Source organism: Brienomyrus brachyistius, chromosome 16 (assembly GCF_023856365.1).
Source record: "Brienomyrus brachyistius isolate T26 chromosome 16, BBRACH_0.4, whole genome shotgun sequence".
Classification (NCBI taxonomy): Eukaryota; Metazoa; Chordata; class Actinopteri; order Osteoglossiformes; family Mormyridae; genus Brienomyrus; species Brienomyrus brachyistius.
Window position 1 is genome coordinate 19,283,371 of NC_064548.1, and position 20,438 is coordinate 19,303,808.

General features: G+C 39.6%; 1 protein-coding gene across 1 annotated transcript in view; it reads right to left on the reverse strand.

The window, feature by feature from the left end:
- The window catches only part of LOC125710030 (dachshund homolog 1-like), a 79,663-nt gene that overhangs the window by 20,337 nt on the left and 38,888 nt on the right, over positions 1-20,438 (reverse strand). The window contains exons 3-6 of the mRNA XM_048979190.1: positions 18,193-18,339; positions 3,521-3,693; positions 2,792-2,927; positions 2,444-2,575 (exon numbers count right to left, since the gene is read on the reverse strand). Coding sequence (XP_048835147.1) covers positions 2,444-2,575; positions 2,792-2,927; positions 3,521-3,693; positions 18,193-18,339 — 588 coding nt within the window. The remainder of the gene's footprint in view (positions 1-2,443; positions 2,576-2,791; positions 2,928-3,520; positions 3,694-18,192; positions 18,340-20,438) is intronic.

A 20,438-nucleotide genomic window follows, 5' to 3' on the forward strand; every position in this document is an offset into this window, starting at 1 on the left:
AATATACCTATTCATTTAGCGCACATTTCACTTGCACGACAATTTGCATCATCTTTCCCCGCCAGTCAGGTGATTACTCCTTTGTGTGTTTTCTAATGCCAATGTCTGAAAATGTCATTTATGTTATTCATACATTTACATATTTATATTCTATGTATTCTAACATAAAAGCAAGAACCGATATAAAAATGGCGGTTCTCTTTTCTGCCGGTTCCCCCTTTTGCAAATTAGATGATTTTCATGCCCACCCAGACAGACACAGAGTGAGTTGGTCACTCACTATTCTCTCTACAGTTCCTTAAAGGAAACACCTTTTATTAACACTGTTATTAAGGCCATGGCATTAAGTTTGATGATGTGGTATTTAAGGACTTAACTGTCGTAATGGTTTCAATATAAAACATTGCACTAATTTTAAAATGGGTAAATATGGCCTTTATGTATCATTAAATAAAAGATCAGGAAAGGCAAAACAAACAAACGAAAAAAAATGTAATTTGAATACGGAAAATTCAAGTGTCCTCTTTTAAAAACGAAAACAAGTATCAAACTAGCGAAAACTGGGTTGTACTCATTTCAGTCCATAGCACGGAACTTCAAAGGCCGTGAAAAAGCTAAAAGCTGGCTGTGGCACAGACCAACTTCACAGACAAAACTGCATGGTTTCTACTTGTCAGTAGGATACATGGTTTATACGCTTGAAGTCGGTTAGATCAACATTATCCATTGATGTGCAGCTACAATCAAAACTAACTATTCTATTCTGATTGCATCCATTTCAAACTTGTCACCGGATGACACTGTCAGTACATTTCGTCTCAGTTTCCGGCATCACATATTAATTTGCATTTTATCATCATCTCATTTACGTCAATGAAAAAAACACAGTTGAGGAATGATTTTCCTTATAGTTCCCAATACTCACAAATGTTTGTTATTCTTGTTCTGTTATTCTTTTTTTTATCAAATAGTAATTAACAACATATTAATTAATATGATGTCCTTTAAGGAAATTCTTTCATTGAGATTCCTTGCCGGTAGAGGAAATACCACCAATAAGGTGATGTGAGGAAATACTTAATACTTCCATGCCTGGTGACTAGATGATCTATTTCAGTTTGAACCATTAGTTGCATAAACAACCAAGCAATAATGTTATTATTTTACATCAACACCATGAACGAACTTGCTTAAAAAATATAACAGGCTGAAGACATGAGTGATGATCATCAGGTTGCGATTCAGATGATTCAGTGCAAGCTTTCCACTCTAATGAATGTGTAATACATAAAAGTAATTTAATGCTCTACTAGGATCATAAGCCATGAAGGAATATAATTGAAGTACTAAAATGTTACCAAATTTGTTTCTGCAAACTGTTCTGATAAACATTTTCAATTAAAAAGGCAAAGTCTTAAACAATGCCAGAATTCCAAATGGCCATCCTTAATTTAGTATACAGTATGCATATGGTCCCAAGTGAGTATATGTATGTATGTGAAACTAGCAATGCATTATTATAATCACACAACATTATGATATATGACTAGGTAATGATATGATACTACCTAGTTAAATATATTGGTTAGTTACAGAGTTCGCAGTGCAATTGCTTTTATCTGACTGCATTCATGCATACGTATACTGTGCGTGCTGCCTAAATTGCCTTATGCATTATGTCAGCTTCCTTGTGTAAATTGTGCTGACTGCTCGCCCTTGCACAGTCCTCATTACACTAATGGAAACCTTCAAACTCAAAAAGCTAAACAACCTGCCAAATGAAGGGCTGAGGTTATTATGAAAATTACAACTGTGGGAGTGAGGCGCAGCTCTGTTCATTAATTCACGCTCAGCAAATTGTTAACTAATTTAGCTTCACTCCTCTGCATTAATGGATCGTTTTATAAAAATGTTTTCCGTAGCCTGAGACCTGTGGTGAACACATTAGAGAACCCAGAATTAAAATAAACCTCTGAATGTTAGCTTTTTAGGGTTTAGCGTTAAATATAAGTGGCAAATGGCAATAGCACAAGCACAGAAAGACTTTTTTTTTTCAAAATCCCAAGAAAATCTCCAGACAATCATTTAACTCAGCTACCAATTTCCACGTAACTAACTTAACTGTTAAACTTTAATAGATGTGTGAATGTTTATTAACTAAAAAAAATACAAACAGGACCTTTCTGTCTTCAGGAATTTTTCCATAGCATGCTGCAGTTACGGTCTTTTTGATTAGACATTATTATATTTAAATGTTTTTTGATTTCAGAGGATGTTTCAGAACCTGCATTAATGAAAAAGAAACATCTGGCCTTAAATACAAATTCCTTAGTGTGCCGTTGGGAAGCTTGTCTTATCCATGGCATATTTGAACTTTGCAAGACGTCTCGCAACAGCTGTAATTCTAAGCAAAATGTAAGCGTATACAAGGGAAATTTCTAACCTTTTTCAGTTTCGGTTACTTTCTCTTGTCCGGCATTGTGAGTGGCCAGATCTCCTTCCTTTGGCATTGGGACGACGCTTGGAGACAGTCTTAGAAGCACATGGTTCATGGAGAGTCCATTCTGATGTGCAGCTTCACCATTAATATATACAAAAAGACAGGTTATGTGACTTGAAACATACATATTTATTTTCACGTCTTTTTCACAAAGGTAAATCAAGACTGAATCACAGGTGGGCTAATCACTGTGAAAATCATCTTTAAGTATTTTGAACTTTATGGTAAATAGTGCTAAACGGCTCACACAATGTTGAAACACGTCACGGATCTGTCTGTGTAAGTACTAACGGATTCGGTCGGAGGAGCTCTCTGTATGGGCGGGGGAGGTGGACACACTCGTGCTCTGGTGAGAGGACGCCTGGCTGCCCGGCCTCTTTCTCTCTTCCATGGAGGGGGCGGGAGATGGACTACCTGGGGTGCGTTCCTGCCAAGTGAAAAAAGCAATCAGTCTGGGTACCATACATGCATGCAACCTTGTCCAGCTAGTGTATTATTACACATGATGGACCATGTGCAGCATACGGTACAGTATACTAAAATGATTACCTCACTACAATTACAATTAATGTAATTCCAAACGTGCAATTTGGCCATTTCAGTAGTTCCAGCGAAATTATATGACATGCTTAGCAATCATTGTTGGATGTTGTGATTCTTATGTTATTCACTTCAAAATTAATTAGTTATGAAGGTGGATCGCTACTCTTTTCATACATTCACAGAATACTTCTATAAGATTTACTAAATTCACTTTGGGGAACCTCAGTTAACTGTACTGGTCTATTTGGTTAATACTGCTATTAAGAATATCAAAAATAAAGCGTAAAGCTACTGAAAAATAGCTGTCAGTTGTGCTATTTTAATCCAACAAAAGCTCTAAATCTATATTTGTCAACTAAGACAAACAAAAAGAAAAAAAAATATCCAAGTAAAATCAAATTGTGAACAAAAGCACTTTCTCAGTTTGTACCAGTGCATTCTGATAAGATGCAGGGAGGCATGTGCGCATTCTGTCACCTTTATCACAGACGTGACCATCCTGCACGGTGCACTCTGTGCCTGAGCAGCTGCAGCCATATTAGCAATGGTGTTGAGATGGTTCATCTGACTCATCGCCATGGCGACGGAAGCCGGAGGCAGGCTGACAGGGATGAGAGGGTGGGGCATCATCATGAAGGGGTGCTCCAGTCCTACGGGACAGTGCCAGCTTGGTTAATGTACATGGGGATGAATTCACAGTCAGACAAGAATGTTCGCTTCTCACCATCAGCGTGTTTTTTAAAACGAAATTTTATCAATTTAAACTATTTTAAATAGTAAACAATATGCTGCTATTAGACCATGAAAGCAGAGCAACAAAAGTACCTGTGTCACGTTATAGATGTAATTTTGCTCTAAAACACTGCAACTGTTTTTCTCACTGTCTGTCAGCTTTATTCATTTTTCTGTTACCATGCCTGGATTGGTCCAGTTTGCTTATTTTATAGTCTAATACAGTTAAGGGCATAAAATGGCTGCCATTTATTTATGTGTAGCTGATATTAATGACTAAGGTTTTTCCTTTTCTCACCCAGTGGAACATTTTGCTTTACATCTGTATGTAATGTCATCGGCTATACAACTTCTGATTTGCCAAGTCACTCGTCTGTTCCTTAGTTAATTTACTATTAAAACTAAAAAACAATACAAAGGGTCATTTTCAAATAAAATGGTTTATATTCAGTATTATATTCAAATTATTGTTAGATAGCATTACATATAATTGCTTTAGAATCAGTATTGTTAACTGGGGTAAGACAGTAAATTATGAAAATGCGTTAATCAGGATTAACAATTTATTGTGGATATAAAACAATAATGAAATATATAATTCAAATTACTTTAAATTGCATAAATCAACCCAGTAAATTCACTGCAAGTAGATGAATAAAATATGATTTCAATCAGTCTTATCCCTTATAATTACATTAAATTACAATACGCACACTATGCAGAATTATGACAATTACATCAGAAGTTGATATTAATTTTAAAGGGATAGCAAAATAAACAGACAAAAATATGATAAGATAAATGATAAGAATGTCCCTTTTGTAAAGAGAGATGGATATAGATGTTCAGACCACAGGCCAGGCACCAGTACTGCATATTCCCCAGCAGTGAATCCAGGTTGTCATCCCCTTTAAGCGATCAAAAGACGCCACTGTCATTGTCAGACTGTAGAATCAAATGTTAGTGTGTGATTAAGCCGCGCTTCTTACTTCCAGTGTGTTGAGGGTAAAAACGGAAACGTCTCTGCACAAAGAGAGCCAGTGCACAAAACAGTTCAACTTCACTTCTGAAGGAAATATCAGGGGACAAAGGGCAGGGAAGTATGAATTGAGGGACCTTTTGAAAGAAAGACAGCATTAGACAGACACAGAATTAGTTCCATAGCCTTTTCCAGCCTTTTCCCCCTTGAAAGGAAAATTGATTACCATGAGAAAGATAGCATGCAGATTAACAGGACACATCCAGAAACATAAAAAGGGAAACAGGATTAAAGCCAAGGAAGGCGAACACCACCTTTGGTCATCTTCACTTGTAGACATTAATATATATATATTTTTTCACTTTCCACTGACATGGTGGTTTTACCAAAAATAAAATGAACTACAAATCATATGTACAATTTAGAGTACATCCATCCATCCAATAATTTTCCAAACCACTTATCCTACTGGGTCGCGGGGGGTCCGGAGCCTATCCCGGAAGCAATGGGTACAAGGCAGGGAACAACCCAGGATGGGGGGCCAGCCCATTGCAGGGCACACTCACACACCAGTCACTCACACATGCACACCTATGGGCAATTTAGTCCAATTAGCCTCAGCACGTTTTTGGACTGTGGGGGGAAACCGGAGTACCCGGAGGAAACCCCACGACGACATGGGGAGAATATGCAAGCTGCCCACACATGTGACCCAGGTGGAGACTCGAACCCGGGTCCCAGAGGTGTGAGGCAACAGTGCTAACCACTGCACCACCATGCCACCCCTAGAGTACATACATAATAGGTTATTACTTCTCTGCCATTACATAAACAAATAAAATAGTAATATCCATTTTCCAAACCGCTTATCCTACTGGGTCGCGGGAAAATAGTAATATATAAACCTTTATTTATATTTCTCAATTCATACCATCAATGGTCTCTAGAAATGTAACATACGTGATGGCTGACCATAACATGGTCATCGTCAGCCAATCGCACTAAGTTAGGAAGAATTCCCCAACCTGAATTTGTACCCAAGTGGTAAAATCTCAGCTGCATCAAACTAGCCTCATTTGCCAAACCCTGCATCACCCATCATCAATATGATGCGCAAGTATTGCAAGTATTAATACCTATGTTTAAAATCAAGAGATATCAAAATTGTTTCTACCATAGTCAAGTCAAGATTTTCTTGAATTCTTCCTTTTGTCAGTATTATCTGCTTTAAGAACAAATTCTTTTTATATCGATAATTAATTTTTTCTTAATCAAAATTCACCCAGAAGGCCAAGCATCTTATAATCAATTAATCTTCTGTTCTGAAGTACACTAGGGGCTGCTTGCCATGCACTCAGCAAATAAATACTCCCCGGACATAATGGCAGATTGGATGGAAGCTCCATTTAAACAGCCTTTAGTTTGAATCATGTAATTCTAATTGAAAATCTTGTTCATGTTACACATAAACAGCAAATAATTTATAACAAGCTGTTGTGATTAAATATGTCAGCTGGTGCTTATTTATTTATGCAAGTCTGACTGAAATGGCATTGCACTCAGCCAGGCCTCTGACATTACTCGATAACAATGGGATTATTCAATAACTAATGAAAATGATCTCAGTCAGGGTGGCATGGTGGTGCAGTGGTTAACACTGTTGCCACTGGGACCATGGTTCCATGTGTTTGGGGTTTGCAGGTTCTCCCCGTGTTGTCATGGGCTTTCCTCCAGGTCCTCCCATTCCTCCCCCCACAGTGCAAAAACATGCTGAGGTTAACTGGAGTTTCCAAGTTGCCCATAGAAGTGCCTGTGTGAGTGTGCCCTGCGACGGGTTGGCGCTCCATCTCGTGTTGTTCCCTGCCTTGGCGCCCATAGCCACTGGGACAGACTCTGAACCCCCCGCGACACTGAATAGGATAAGCAGTTACAGGAAAGGATGGTTTCACCCCATCATAGGCTAGTTCTTCATTGCATAGTGTCTTGGACAAAAGAACAGGATGAAGCAATCCCCTGGTTTTAAATGGGACAGAGGAAGGACAATCTGTCAGCTCTTAAAAAGGACATAATGACAAATCCCATGTTCTTGAATAAAGAGGCAGAACAGCCCCAAGAATAAGCTGAAATAACAGAATGTTAGCAGTCTGCATCCACTGTGTGTATATTTATGCATCATAGGTTGTTCTGAAGATTTGGGTAGGAAAGGTGTAACAGATTGCAGTTTTTTGCCATAATTGAGTAATATTACCTGATCCCCTTGGATCCTCATGCCTTTTGAATACATATTAATTGTACACTAACAGCACAAGGATATTTTAAGACATTTTAAATATGAAAGTGCTGCGTTTATAGTCTGATGAAGGTAATATTAGATCTCAAAAATCATTATTGAATTGCAGTTTTGTATCCTTGAAAGCACATATCTAATGCAAGGTTATGGCATCTCAGAAAGCATGTGGTAAGAACACCCTGGAAAGTCTTCCAATCTCTCACAGTCACATAATGTACAGTACAGACAAGTGTATGCAGAACAAACCTCGGGGTCTGATCAAGAGGGAAACCAAAGTGCTGCACAGTAAATCCCAGGGTTGTAGTTCTCAAGATCCGGTCTTGGTCTCGAGACCGATCAACCTGATCTCGGCCTTGTCTTGGTCATGAGCCCATTTTGTTTTGGTCTTGGCCATAAGTCTCGAAATATTACAAAACATCTGAATTGATATACAAAAATATTTCCCTTTCCCTTCACCAAGTGGAAATTGGGCAGCTTCAGAAGGGGCAGGGGCTGCTGGGAAGCTATATTGAGAAAGTAGGCCCTTTAAAAATGAACGTGAAAGACGTTCCCATCCCAAGAAGTTTCCGTCTGGATGCATGTGCTGTCCGGTGCCGCTTGTCCGTGTGAGTCCATCTTGAGTGGATACATCTTTGGCTGGCGAGCACTTCCAATCAGGGCCGGCCAAGTAAGAGGTCACTGAGGTCTGGACCTCGGTCATTTTTTAGAGTTAAAAATAAAATTTGCTAAATATTCACCTGAATAATAAAAAAAAATGAGCAGTTGAAAATGTCTGCGGGGTACAGGTAAGTGTATTCTTAATTCAGTTTGAAAGGGTCATTAACAGTGTCTGGGGTGTGTGTGTGTGTGTGTGTGAGAGAGAGAGAGAGAGAGAGAGCACTAGAGCATTCAGTATAAGCATGATAGATGATGCGAAACTCGCGAACCGCACGCGCTCACCTGGTATAGCATCCAGAGTAAAGATAATTGTATGAAACATGTTAAATGTAAGCGTAAGCTAGGCTACTCTGGCAATGTTAAAGGTTGGGTTTCTTTCATATTGGACTAGATTAGGCTAACTAACATTTCCCGTAATGTAAATAAAAATAATAATAAACAGCTAATGAAGAGGACGGTATCAGTAATAGTGTCCATGAAAACATTTCAAGGCCAAATTTGGATATCAAAACATGTCTGCTTGATGTTGGCTTGTAATGGTGCGTTAATATCAACAACAAATAACCTTAAATTACATGCTTCATACCCATAATTTACTGCTCTGTAATGTTCTAATGATATAGACCCCCCCAACCACCACACCCCCAGGTCCCAGACCCTGCTCGCAGTCACCTCATGTCGCATCAGGAACTGGAACGTTCATTTTGGAGAGACATTCCCAAGGTATTTGTTTCAGTCCTCTATCACCAACTGCCCCTGTTATGCTGGATTGTGTTGAACATTGTTGGTAGTGTTTATTGTTCAGTGTTGATTGTTAGAGCTGTGATTTACTATCACCGTCAGGGAGCTGGGGGAGGGCTTTGTGTATGTGATTTTGTTACAGTATGTATGTTTTTTATACATCTGCATTATTGTTTAGAGTATGTAAACATTAAAAGTTTTCAATAATAGGGTCTTTTGGAATTACATAAATGAAAATATAACGCCAGTATGGGTGCACTCTACTAAAAAAATCTAAATTCTGATTGCGAATTTTCAAGTATTGATCTTGTCTTGGTCTTGGTTGGGACAGGTCTTGGTCTTGGTTGGGACAGGTCTTGCTCTTGACTTGGTCTTGGGTTGGATGAGTCTCCATCTTATTTTGATCTTATCTTGATCACAAAACAGATGGTCTTGAACACATCACTGGTGAATCCCCACATCTACCTAACAGCAACTAACATGCATGACAGGTGCTCTTATTTCCTTTTCTTTATAATTTGGATTATGCCAATGGAGTTGGACTCTTACAAAATGTTTTAAGGCTAACTGACTTGACGAGGCAGTTGTTCATTTTATTTGCTGCTGGCTATGTGATGAGTGGTCTGAATCCATTGTGATATTTTTGTTACATTATTTTATTTGCACATAACAATCCAAGAATAACCTGCCGATGGTGTCAGAAATTTGCAGCTCGCTTGTTTATGTTGCTGAAGCAAGACTTACTAAATCCATCTTGAACTAGTCGCCAAAAAATAGCTGGAACATATTATGCAGACACTAAACAGCCAAAAATAGTTCCAAATGGTAAATAATTGTTTATTCTAGCATATGAATGTATACTTATTAGGAGAGTTTCAGAAGAATCATTTTAAAATACACATATATGCAAGTGCCGTGAAACAAAGTTCTAAATTTATAGACCAGAATATCATTACTTATGCTGCATATTGCAATTTTAAATGAACACTAACAGCCACACAAACAAAACAAACAAACAAACAAACAAATACATGAATGCTCTACTATTGTTGTGTTCCTGAAGACATAGGACTGGAAGTGTATTTTTATATAACAAAGTAGTAAGTTCTAAAAGTCTTTTTGTCACTGAGAGTAACAATCACTGAGAGTATATCCTTTCAAAAAACTCATATATTATCAACACATCCCATCCACCTTTCAACGACTAATCCTGGTCAGAGTCACCAGCAGTACCTCCCAGACAGCACAGGCCACAAGGCAGGGGTCCAGCCTGAACACCAACCCATCACAGGGCAGGAACGCCAGAGGACAAGGGGAGGACGTGTGAAGTGAAGCAGAGAGCTTCAAAACTCCACCTTGGGAGGGGGGAGAGAATCGTGCTTATCCACTGGGCTACCCCAGAAACACAACCATACCTAGAAAAAATATTTCAGAAAATGTATATAATTCACATACTGATCCGCTAATTAATTATCACGATACTTATGCATGTAATTTTACAATCTAGTGTTGTTCAGGATATTCTACTTGTACAGTGTACTTAAAGAAAAATCTGCACAATGTTTCCTTGTCGTTACTATTAGTGCTCTCTTTACACTTTGCTTACATTGCAATATATGTATGATTCTCTGTGCTCACCACTCTGCATTCGCCATTGCTTACCCCAGAATTTCCCCTAAGCACTTCTGGGAGCCCCCTCCACCACTCAAGGAACTAAACTCTTGATGGTTTGTACTGTGTGGTTCTCCAATAGTACAATGACGGATCCACAGTCAGTCATCAGACTCCGGCCTCACCTTCAAAAAACCTCAAGACCCCATTTGATTTCCTCTACTTGCCTGATTCCTCATTAGGTTCCCTGAATGTTCTTATGTTGCATTTCTGGTCCTTGAGTAGTCTTATGCATTACAGTACGTTCTTGCTTTGTTCGACATTGTCGTGCAGCTCCTGCTCCAGTTCTGCACACACTTGTACCTGTGCATTCGTTGGATGCTCACCCTGACTTCACGTATTCCTAGTTAACTCCTTGACACTTTTGTCCTGTATATTTGTAATGTATTATTAGCCTGACTTGCATGTTGCTTTGTACAAAGGTGTCTGCTAAATAGAGAACGTAAAACATAAATCGAATTGGATCATTAAAGTTCATCTTAATTTTACAGCACGCAAAAATGCAATTTAATTTTTTTATGCCAATATAAAACAATGTGGCTAAGACTACCTGCCAGTCCTGACATAATATCAACACAACTATGACAAGGAACTGGGTGATTACACTCATTTTTCTCTTTGCTACTAAGGGCACAGGGAGGTCTGAGACCTCTTTGGAACCACGGTTTTATTGCCCAATATAAAGATTCTTCTGTGTCCTGTTTCTTGTGCTTGAAGAGTGAATGTCAACTCAGGAGCTGAACTCATGTCTGACAGCAAATACTAATTTTCTCTATCAGACCACACTGGTTCTGTTTAATTCATGTCGGTCTTCTATGAATTTTCTCAGGTACTTCTGCAGACAACTCAAAGACCTTCACCAGCTGAGGCTCCTTTTGCTGATTTGTCATCCAAACAATCACCAGTTAATCAAATGTGTGATTTAGCCTTCTGATAGTCTGGAGCATGGTGTGAAGATTTTCTGTGTAAGTATATAATCATTAATTAATATATTTTGAACTTCACCAAAGGTTGGGGTTACAGGCACATTTCAATTCCCCTATTCAGTGCTGGTTATCAATGACAACCAACTAAAAACTCCTTGTGTAGATATATAAAAGGTTTGGTCTCTTCCGACAAACTGTTCTTATGCATTTAGCAAACACCAGACCCTCTAAGCTTTCACGACACAGCTAATATCAGAACAGCTGTTTTTATATTCCTGCCTGTTAACGCCAATAAGGCATGTGACTCTCCTAGACACCATATATCATATCTTTCCCTTTCACAGCATCGTCAGTCAGCGATCACCGCCTGTCCGTAGCTGGTCGTGAATGCCCCCACTTAACTGCTGGTTTTCGGCTACACAAACTCCCTAACATGTATAGCTACCCAGCATTCTGCCATTTCATATGACAACTCAAACCAATGATATTAATTTAAAATGGTTAGAAAGACTTCAGCACTGACCCCTAATCATTTCAACATAAAACCTGGGATGATAAGCTCCATATGAATAGATGCGTATCATGCAGTACATATATGTCTTCTCTCCTCCATTTCCTCCTCTCCTATCCTTATCAGAAATTGTAATTAACAAACGCTTTATCCTTAGTACCTGATGTCTACCACAGAATTCTAAAATTGCAGTTGAAACTGGTTGATTAAGATCCAATTTAAGTTCCAAGATTGTTTTCTAAAAAAGGAACTGGGCTGTAATAAAAGAACTGAAATGTTTTCTTATTGAGAAGACACAGAAACATATGGTCTATTACATTCCCAAGTCTAACAAGGCGCTGACTGACACAAGGCGCTGACTGACACAAGGCTACAGTGAACATCTGAGAACTTAACACATCAACCACCAACGTATTTGAGCGTAATTAAAATGATTCATTTTCAATTGATGATATGGTGCGTCACTCTACTGACCTTCAGCAGGTATTACTGGCTGCAGAACTTGATATTTATTTCACCTAGTTTCAGATGAAACCTGGTGATATTTGATACCCGGTGTCTGTTGCAAGCAAAGGACATTACTAGCAGTTCTTTCCATCAAGGACCGATATATCCAGGAGGAATCAATAAAACTCACACAGGGTTTGTCAAAAGACAGATGAATAAATTGGATTTGTGTGATACTTAGTAGAAAATCCCTTTCAGTCAATGCCAGTCGGCATCCATTCCAGCAGGCTTATGAGCGAAGTACTATTTCAGCTGCCTCCTTGCACCTTCTGCAAATCATACCCTCCCTGCCACATTTTTTTCATGGTAAGGAGTGCAATACATAAGCATGCTCCACTTGGGATAGAAAACACAGTTTATGCAGCATTGTTATTAATTTAAACGTATTTATCAGATGCTTTTATCCAAATAAATGTTCAGCGGGGACAGAAGGGTGAGTTAGTCTCAGGAACAACTGGGATTATGGGCCCAATGATGAAAGCACTCTGCCCACCATGGGATTTGAAACAGCCAACGTCCAGTTATCAGCAGAGAATCCAGAAACAACCAATCAAATTACAAGGAGGGTGGGTCCAAGCAACTAGCGGAGGCGGGACCAACTTACTAGATGTCTTGGTCCCATTACCAGCAGAGTCCTAAACTACAGAGCTACTCACCGCCCCAAAAAAGTGACCTGGCCCAGTCCAGGCTTGAATCTGGGTCCTTTGCAACAACAGCATGATCTCCAGCTCATGGGAGTTTTACTTATACAAAAGTATAAGGGGGGATAATCCCCCTCAATAATATCCCATATAATGGTTTACAATGAATATCTCATTACATATTTTAAAGCGTTTTTCTGCTCACTTCCAGACCCCCAGAGACACCAAAGCGAGTGGTGAAACACGGTATGACTTAGTATGTAAACTTAACTCATTGAGGACCTTGTATCATAACCAACAGTTAATCAATAAATGTGAAATGGTGGAATTTAATCGCCTCGTGTTGATTATTCATAAAATTATCTTATTTGACTGTGCAAAGTGTAACGAGCTTGGTTAGTTAACGGCTTAGGAGAAAGAGCAAAGCTGGTAACGCAGCGGTATGTAGCGTTTGTGTCAGTCACAATTCTCATCCCACTGTGTTTGCTGTTAGGCCAAAAGAATGAGTAAGAACGTGACCATGCAGATCTGGCATTTATTGGGCAAACACCACAAAGTAAGTTACTCAGTTACTAGAAATGGGTCTCTAGGAAAGGATCTTCTAGTCACTATTTTATGTGTGTTTCTTTCCGGAAAGTTAGGATGTGTTTGTGAGAGAGACATGGTGCAAGAGAGTGAGCAAGAGTGAGCGGGGTCAAGGCACTATTACTGTATCTATCTGCTGTGGAGGCCAACCAAGTGCTAGAAATATTTCAGAATAAAGTCCAAATGTAATAACACATTCAGATATTACTCAAAATGATGTTCCCTGGGGCGATGGATTTAACAAATCTAGCAGTGATAAATAACAGGACTGCTATTCTGTTTTCTGCCAAAAGGGAACGATATTTAAACAAAACAGAAGGGCTATACTGGGGTGAAAGTTTTGGCAACAGCATTTGGGCACATTTCCAGGGAGTTAAAACAACTCAGTCGAGTGTGATTAGTACAAAACACAGGCAAAGGTCCTGAAAGAAAAAATCCAGACCAAGATTTTATTTGAACCAACCAGTTCAGGTCTCTGTGACTGTGACTCTATAACTCTGTGACCGTGACTCCGATAAACTCAGCTGGTTGGTGAAACAAAATCTTGGTCTGGATTTTTACCTTCTGTACCTGAAATATCCACCTCCACACCCAGGCAAAGTGAATTCAAGTGCTTGTCACCTGACATTGTTATATCCACCATCACATTGACTTAGCTTCTAGAGAACTCTGTCGTTCCAGATTTTTTTAACACAACACTAGCCATCTTACTCCAGGTAATGAGAGTAGCACTGCTAATCAAACATTCGGTAAACGACAGAGGCTAATCAGGCCTCTACAGAACATGTGACGCAGTGTCTACAGTGATTCTGCGATAAGCAGCCGCATAGCTGAAATGTGGTCCATACACTGTGGGGTCCAGCCCCATCGCTAACGAGAGCCACATTCTGGCTACATTTGCCCTTCTACAGAGCAGAATTTATTATTAGAAAGGACATAAACAGACTAATTAAATCACAGTAGCCAGCCTGAGATGGCAGCTGGGCCAGTCTGCGGATCCCTGGCGAAGAGCAAGAGACACTGTTCACACTTTCAGCCTTTCCTGCAGCTTTTTTTGATGAGATCCAGTACAAAACATGGACCTAACATTACAGCAGGAGATGCAATGGATAATGCATGTGTGTAGATACATTTATATAATACATTGGGTATATAAGAATATACAAGAAATGGGCAGGGAAACTTTGTAGGATTTCAGGAAAAGAAAACAGAGAATAAAACACACAATGCACTGAGCCCTTCTGCTGCAGGGGATCTCGTTGACTAAATGTTTTTCATAGTCCAAACTGGGATACTGAAGACTGAAGAGGTAGTAGTGTATTAATCAAAATAGAGGAGAAATAAAACGTATTCCCTGGAGAGGAACATGACCTGGAGAGTTGGCAGGCTACACACACACACACACACACACACACACACACACACACACACACACACACACACACACACACACACACAAGCATGCAGAGTGCTTATGCATCCAAATTGACCTTTTAACACTTAAATACACAGGAATTGTTTGTGTCATCTTGTTAAAAGCACAGTGCAGAATTATATGTGGATCTGATACAATCCGATTTTTCCTCTCATTTCCTATCTCATTCACAGAATCTCTCCTCTGATCTTCACACCTCTGTCTCCAAAAAGGGCACCACCATAACCCATTGCTTTACAGCAAATATTTTTGGAAACAGGTTAAAAATGATAAAACAAATAAGATAAATATTAATGAGATGCTCTGATAAAGGTGAGTAACTTTGTCCTTGCTAACGACCGTGGTCCTCGAGCAGAGAGCTCTGTCTAGAATATGCATAGAGACATCATGGCCAATGGACATCCCCTTTTACAGAGTTCCAATCACCACTTCCACTCTTTTCAATTAACAGCACGTTACTTTATAAAGGTGGCTCTCACTGTAACAGACTGTTCTCTTTTGAAACCACACCCATAGGCTTTGAGGGAGGAATGTTAGTTGTAGCAATTTCCGTCAAGAAATGAAAATTTCAGAGGGTTAATCTATTGATAGTAATATGAAAACTTAAGCATTCAGAAAAGAAAATGAAGCTAAAGCTGTAATGAAATGGCAATAAAAAAATGTACTGTTACTGAAATCCAAGCCGACAGTCAGAATGACTTTTCCCCTGGGAATTTTATGATTCGATACTTTATCGCAACCTTTATGAGGTACAAAGGGTCTGTTCTTTTGATATGTCAAACAAGCCAGCTATCACGATATGTGGGATACTACAGTGAACAGCAGCATGCTTAAACAACAAGGGGAAAAGAAACAGGCCACAATGACACGCTACTCTACGTAACTCCGACAGGTCCCCTAGTCATGTGCCTGCTGTAGATAAACAAGAAATTGGACAGACATCCTGCAATCAATATCAGCCATAAGTGCCCGACATCATTTTTCTTGGCTCCTATTCCCACCAATCGTAACATTAATTCAAATCATAAATCTGGTATGAGCGGCTGCCTGATCTAATGATTTATTTTGCACATTTCTGCAGGGATAAGATTTGTCAGCATGTGCCGACAGGTCACCTTCAGATGACACTGGCAGATTGTCCATCACCGCACACACGGCCGTCTTAATGGTGCAGGTAAATATTAAAGAAAAGGAAACCCATTCTTGGTAGATGGGATAACAGGGTTACTGTCACATATTTAACCAATCTCAGCACAGCTTTTTGCTTCTTAAGAGACTACCTCCCAGTGTTACAATTCACATCATTCAGTAGAGGCTTGGTGCTCAAGGTTAAAATGTAAATTGAAACACTGGGACCAGGTCCCAATGACGCTTGCTGTCACGGCCCTGTTAATACAACTCACAGTCTGGTTTGTTTTAGTGACTTTATAACATATTTAGTTTTTTTTTTAAAGGTTAACCTTTATCTGCATTCGCCTCCTTAATGGATTCAGCTCGAAATGCAACCTGCCTTCAATGCCAATGAATTCAAGCCTTTACAGTAAGTCTACTGTTTCAATTAAAATACATTCAGAAATCCATTTGACCATCCCACTGAAGACAAGCCACGGATAAATCTTTCTGATAATCGATTTACGTGAAGATGCATTTTTTTTTACCCCTTGTATTAAATGCAATGCCTGTAACATATTGAGCTGCGCAACGTTTCATCCTTGAACTTCAACAGTCACGTCAAAGAAAATCGATATCAAGAGGCAAAGGTATTCCATTAATTGTGCATTACCAAAATAGCTAAAGATTCCTCCACCTATAATTTACATTCATCATCTTCTAAACGTGCAGCCTGGAGAGGATGCCAGGCCATTGGAGAGATGTGTGCACAATCATTGTCGTACGCTATGGGCAGCCGAGAGACGCCGATTAGCCTACCTGCATGTCATTAGAAATGGGAAGAAAATACCCAGAGAAAACCTGCACAAAACTGGGAAAACACTCTACATGTGATGGAGATTTTTAGTGTCTACGGCAGCCTCTCACGCGATATCTTACAGTGATCTTTGTGTCTCACGTTCTTGTATCTTTTCACGTTGCTCCATGAGTATACACTCTTCGCCTGCTCGTGGAGCAAAGTGAAAGGGGACCAAAAGATTTTACTCAGTTTTTACAGATAACAGGGGGTCCTGCACCCCTGACCACCGTGGAAGGGTGGACCATATAGCAGAGGAAGACATTCTGCGGTTCAGGAACTAGACAGAGCGGAAAAAGAAGCCAAGTCTTGAAGGAGGCGAAAGATCAATGAAAGATCATGAGAAGTACGCGAGTACTTAAGATCAAGCTACCTTCTGTTTTTAGAAAGGTGTGCATGTTGATGGTCACACGACTTGTGGTTTAGTGCTATAAGAGAAGCTACGATAGGATGAGGAAGGTGGAGCCGTACAAACACTACACTGAAGCATGTTGTTGTGTGACACTCAGTAGAGTAAATAATTTCAACTAAGCCTGTATTTATTTTTTTTTGGATCTGATCAAAACATTGCCCCAACAACACTATACTGACACACATATAGAGCAGAGGCAAGATTCAAACTCCTAACCCAGGAGATGGGCGGTAACAGTGTGACACACTGAGGTATCTTGCTACCCTCCGGGTAAACTAAAGATGTTTTTTTTTCCACGTGCCCCTACAGCGAATAGAATATAACAATGATACTTTATTCATCCATGTAGGGAAACTGTTCTTTGCCTGTCTTGTCTGTTGTTGATGAGACAGGTCACAGTGCAGGGTCACCCAATGTCCAGCAGTCCTGGAGCAGTTGGGGCTATGGGCCTTGCTCAGGGGCCCAATGGTGGCCCATTTGGTGAACCAAATCCTGATAGCCATTTGGTCTTTCAATTAAATAGCTCTGCACCACCGCGGCTGACCTGTGCAAGCTCCTGAAAATGGTTTGCTGCGTGTCGCAGACGACCCAGGGTCACCCCACGCCTGCAATTTATTTGTATTTCCCCCAAGTGTACCACTCCCCCTTCGGGTGTGTTGTTGTTGCTTCCCCACCCTACAGCTTTTATTGTAACCTTCCTACAGTACCAGCATATCTATGCGCTTTAATTACTATCGTTTGTGTGCCACTTTGCGTCTGAGTATCCCCCTACCATGTCTTAAAGTGCTAGTGAAATGTGTGACACCCCCCCCCCATATTGCACCTGCTTTGAAATGGCAGATCAAGATCCATGCTTTGTGGTTCTGCTATGTTCTTTTAGAGATGTCTAATAAAAAGCTTTCATTGAGCTGAGTTTTGTCGTCTGTCTCACTATGTCTTCACAACTCAAACACCACGATATTTATCCTAATGGTAATTCCTGAGAGATTAAGGGGGGGTTTATACGGGAAAGCCAACAGGCCACACATCATTCCTGCAACAGGCCTGTCAAGCCCATTTCTACAGTAAGGAAGAGAGAGGAGACAGGAGAACTCACCAACACTGGAGCTGAGGTCCCCGTTCTCGGAGTCGGCACCATGGTATTTACCGCCACTCTGGTAGCTGCTCATGATCTCCAGCTTGATCTTCTTTACTTTCATGGCTTCAGAGATTACCGCACTAGTGGCAGCTGAAGCTGTGAGACCTGTTTGACCACAAGGACATGCCAATGCTTCACAAAATTACATGGGTCTTTAAAAAGATACATATTTCATTTTGGTACTTCAGCTGCTCTTTATTTGGACCAATAAAAAGACACAAATACCAGTGTCTCAGAATAATAATAAAAATATATATATTCAATGAGGATTTTGTAAGTTCTCAGTGTTTCTGCTCATCTTGGTGGGAGATATGGACTTGGGCAGTGGCAGACACAGCTAACCGGAAAGTTAGCTTCGACATCTGCTAATCCGCTAACTGCAAAGTTTAATCTGATAATGCTAAACTGATAAACCATTAAAAAATGCAGCGGAAGCTAATGATAAATGCTAACGGCTAAACTCGCAAGAGGCATGCCTTTTTCACCGGAGAAGCCCTATTTCACAACTAGTGCATGCTGACATTCCGCCCTCAGTGAAGCTGCTTGGGGACAACAAACATGGCGCCATTTACCCGGAACTAGAAAAGAGGATGTCAGCTCTGTATTGCTCTATAGCTCAGGCAATCAAAACCCAGAAAATACAACCAGGGGCCTGTTTCACAAATCAGGATTTCATGCTTAGCCGGATGGTTTTCCGGAGTTAAGGTAGTGTGGGATAAATGTAAGTAAATGATGATAAAGTCCATTTAAACTGGGATACCTTGAATCCAACAAACTCTCTGGCTAAGTAAGAAATCAAGTTTAAATGGACTTTATCACCATTCACTTACATTTAGCCCAGACGAACTTAACCCTGAAGTTATCGATCAATCAGCATGTAGTCAGCCAATAGTGTGCTAACGAAAAAAAAACCATGCCCACCACTGGATTTGGGGTTCAAATTCCCAACCCTGGAGGTGTGAGGCCACCATCTCATCCTCCTGAGAGGCATGACAGTCAACTTACAGCAGTATAAATCAATGATATAGCAATAGATTAAATTAAAAATTAAATACTGGATGGGATGTGTTCAGCAAGCAGGAACTGCTGGTGTAATGTCACAACCGAAACTGAGAAATGACTTTATATTCAGTTGTGATGTGCAGGAAATGACACATAAATGGGGATACCTTCACCACTGTGGTCATTTTATAAGGGTAATCCAACATCTAATTTGAGATTCCTAATATAGCATGGATACTGATCCTGTCAGCATACCTAGGAAACATTATTGTGACATATGTTTCTGACGTGAAGGTCATTTTTTATTGGGTTGCTCAGTAATTTATCATTCTTAGAATCATTCCAACGATTTTCAGTCATAGATTTTACACAGGACTTATAAGTACTGTGCACCTTTACACCCCTGCCATTACGATTACCCACATTTTCCATTCTTTTTTTAGCACTTCATAAATATTTTAAAAAGATTAAATAGATGTACTTTATTCCCTTCAAATTTCCTTAATTTTTGTCTGACAGGTTCAGTAAGAAACCGCGAGTTCAGCTTTGCCAGAGCAGCCTGATTTATTAATCTACTTGTTCTTTTCAGGAGAATGTGGCAAAAATTACTGCCTGAAAACCCTCGGAGCAGATGTCATATTAAATAAATATGAGAGATCTATTATTATGCAGGAAGTTGTGTGGGAATGACTTGTCTTTGCTATGCCTTTGTGTGCTGTTACATCGTTCTTTATTAATTATCATGCACGCTGCCCCATACGTTCATGGTGTCAGAACAGCCTTTTAACAAATCCAGAACACATGTGAGCTCTTTCGTAGTCAGTGTGGATAAAATTTCATTCTGATTACCTACGCCTTAGTAAATAAAGCCAAACCCATATATACTCATATATGTATATATTGAATTACTCTTTCAGGTAGGGTGGTGATTATTTAAATTGAAAGATCATTTGTTTAATGGTACATTACTTAACACCTAAGTTATTTAGTCCATGTTAGATCAAGAATGAAGGCCCAGAATTTTTTAAGTACATTTTAATATTTAAACCCAATATACAGTGGGTAGTCATAGATAATTAAATAACTACAAATAAACTACGGTAATCCCTAAAAGCAGAAATTATTCAGACCTTTTCACAATTTTCTAATTTTTGGATGTTAAAGCCTAATTCAAAAATTAAAACTCATTTTTTATGTACTGT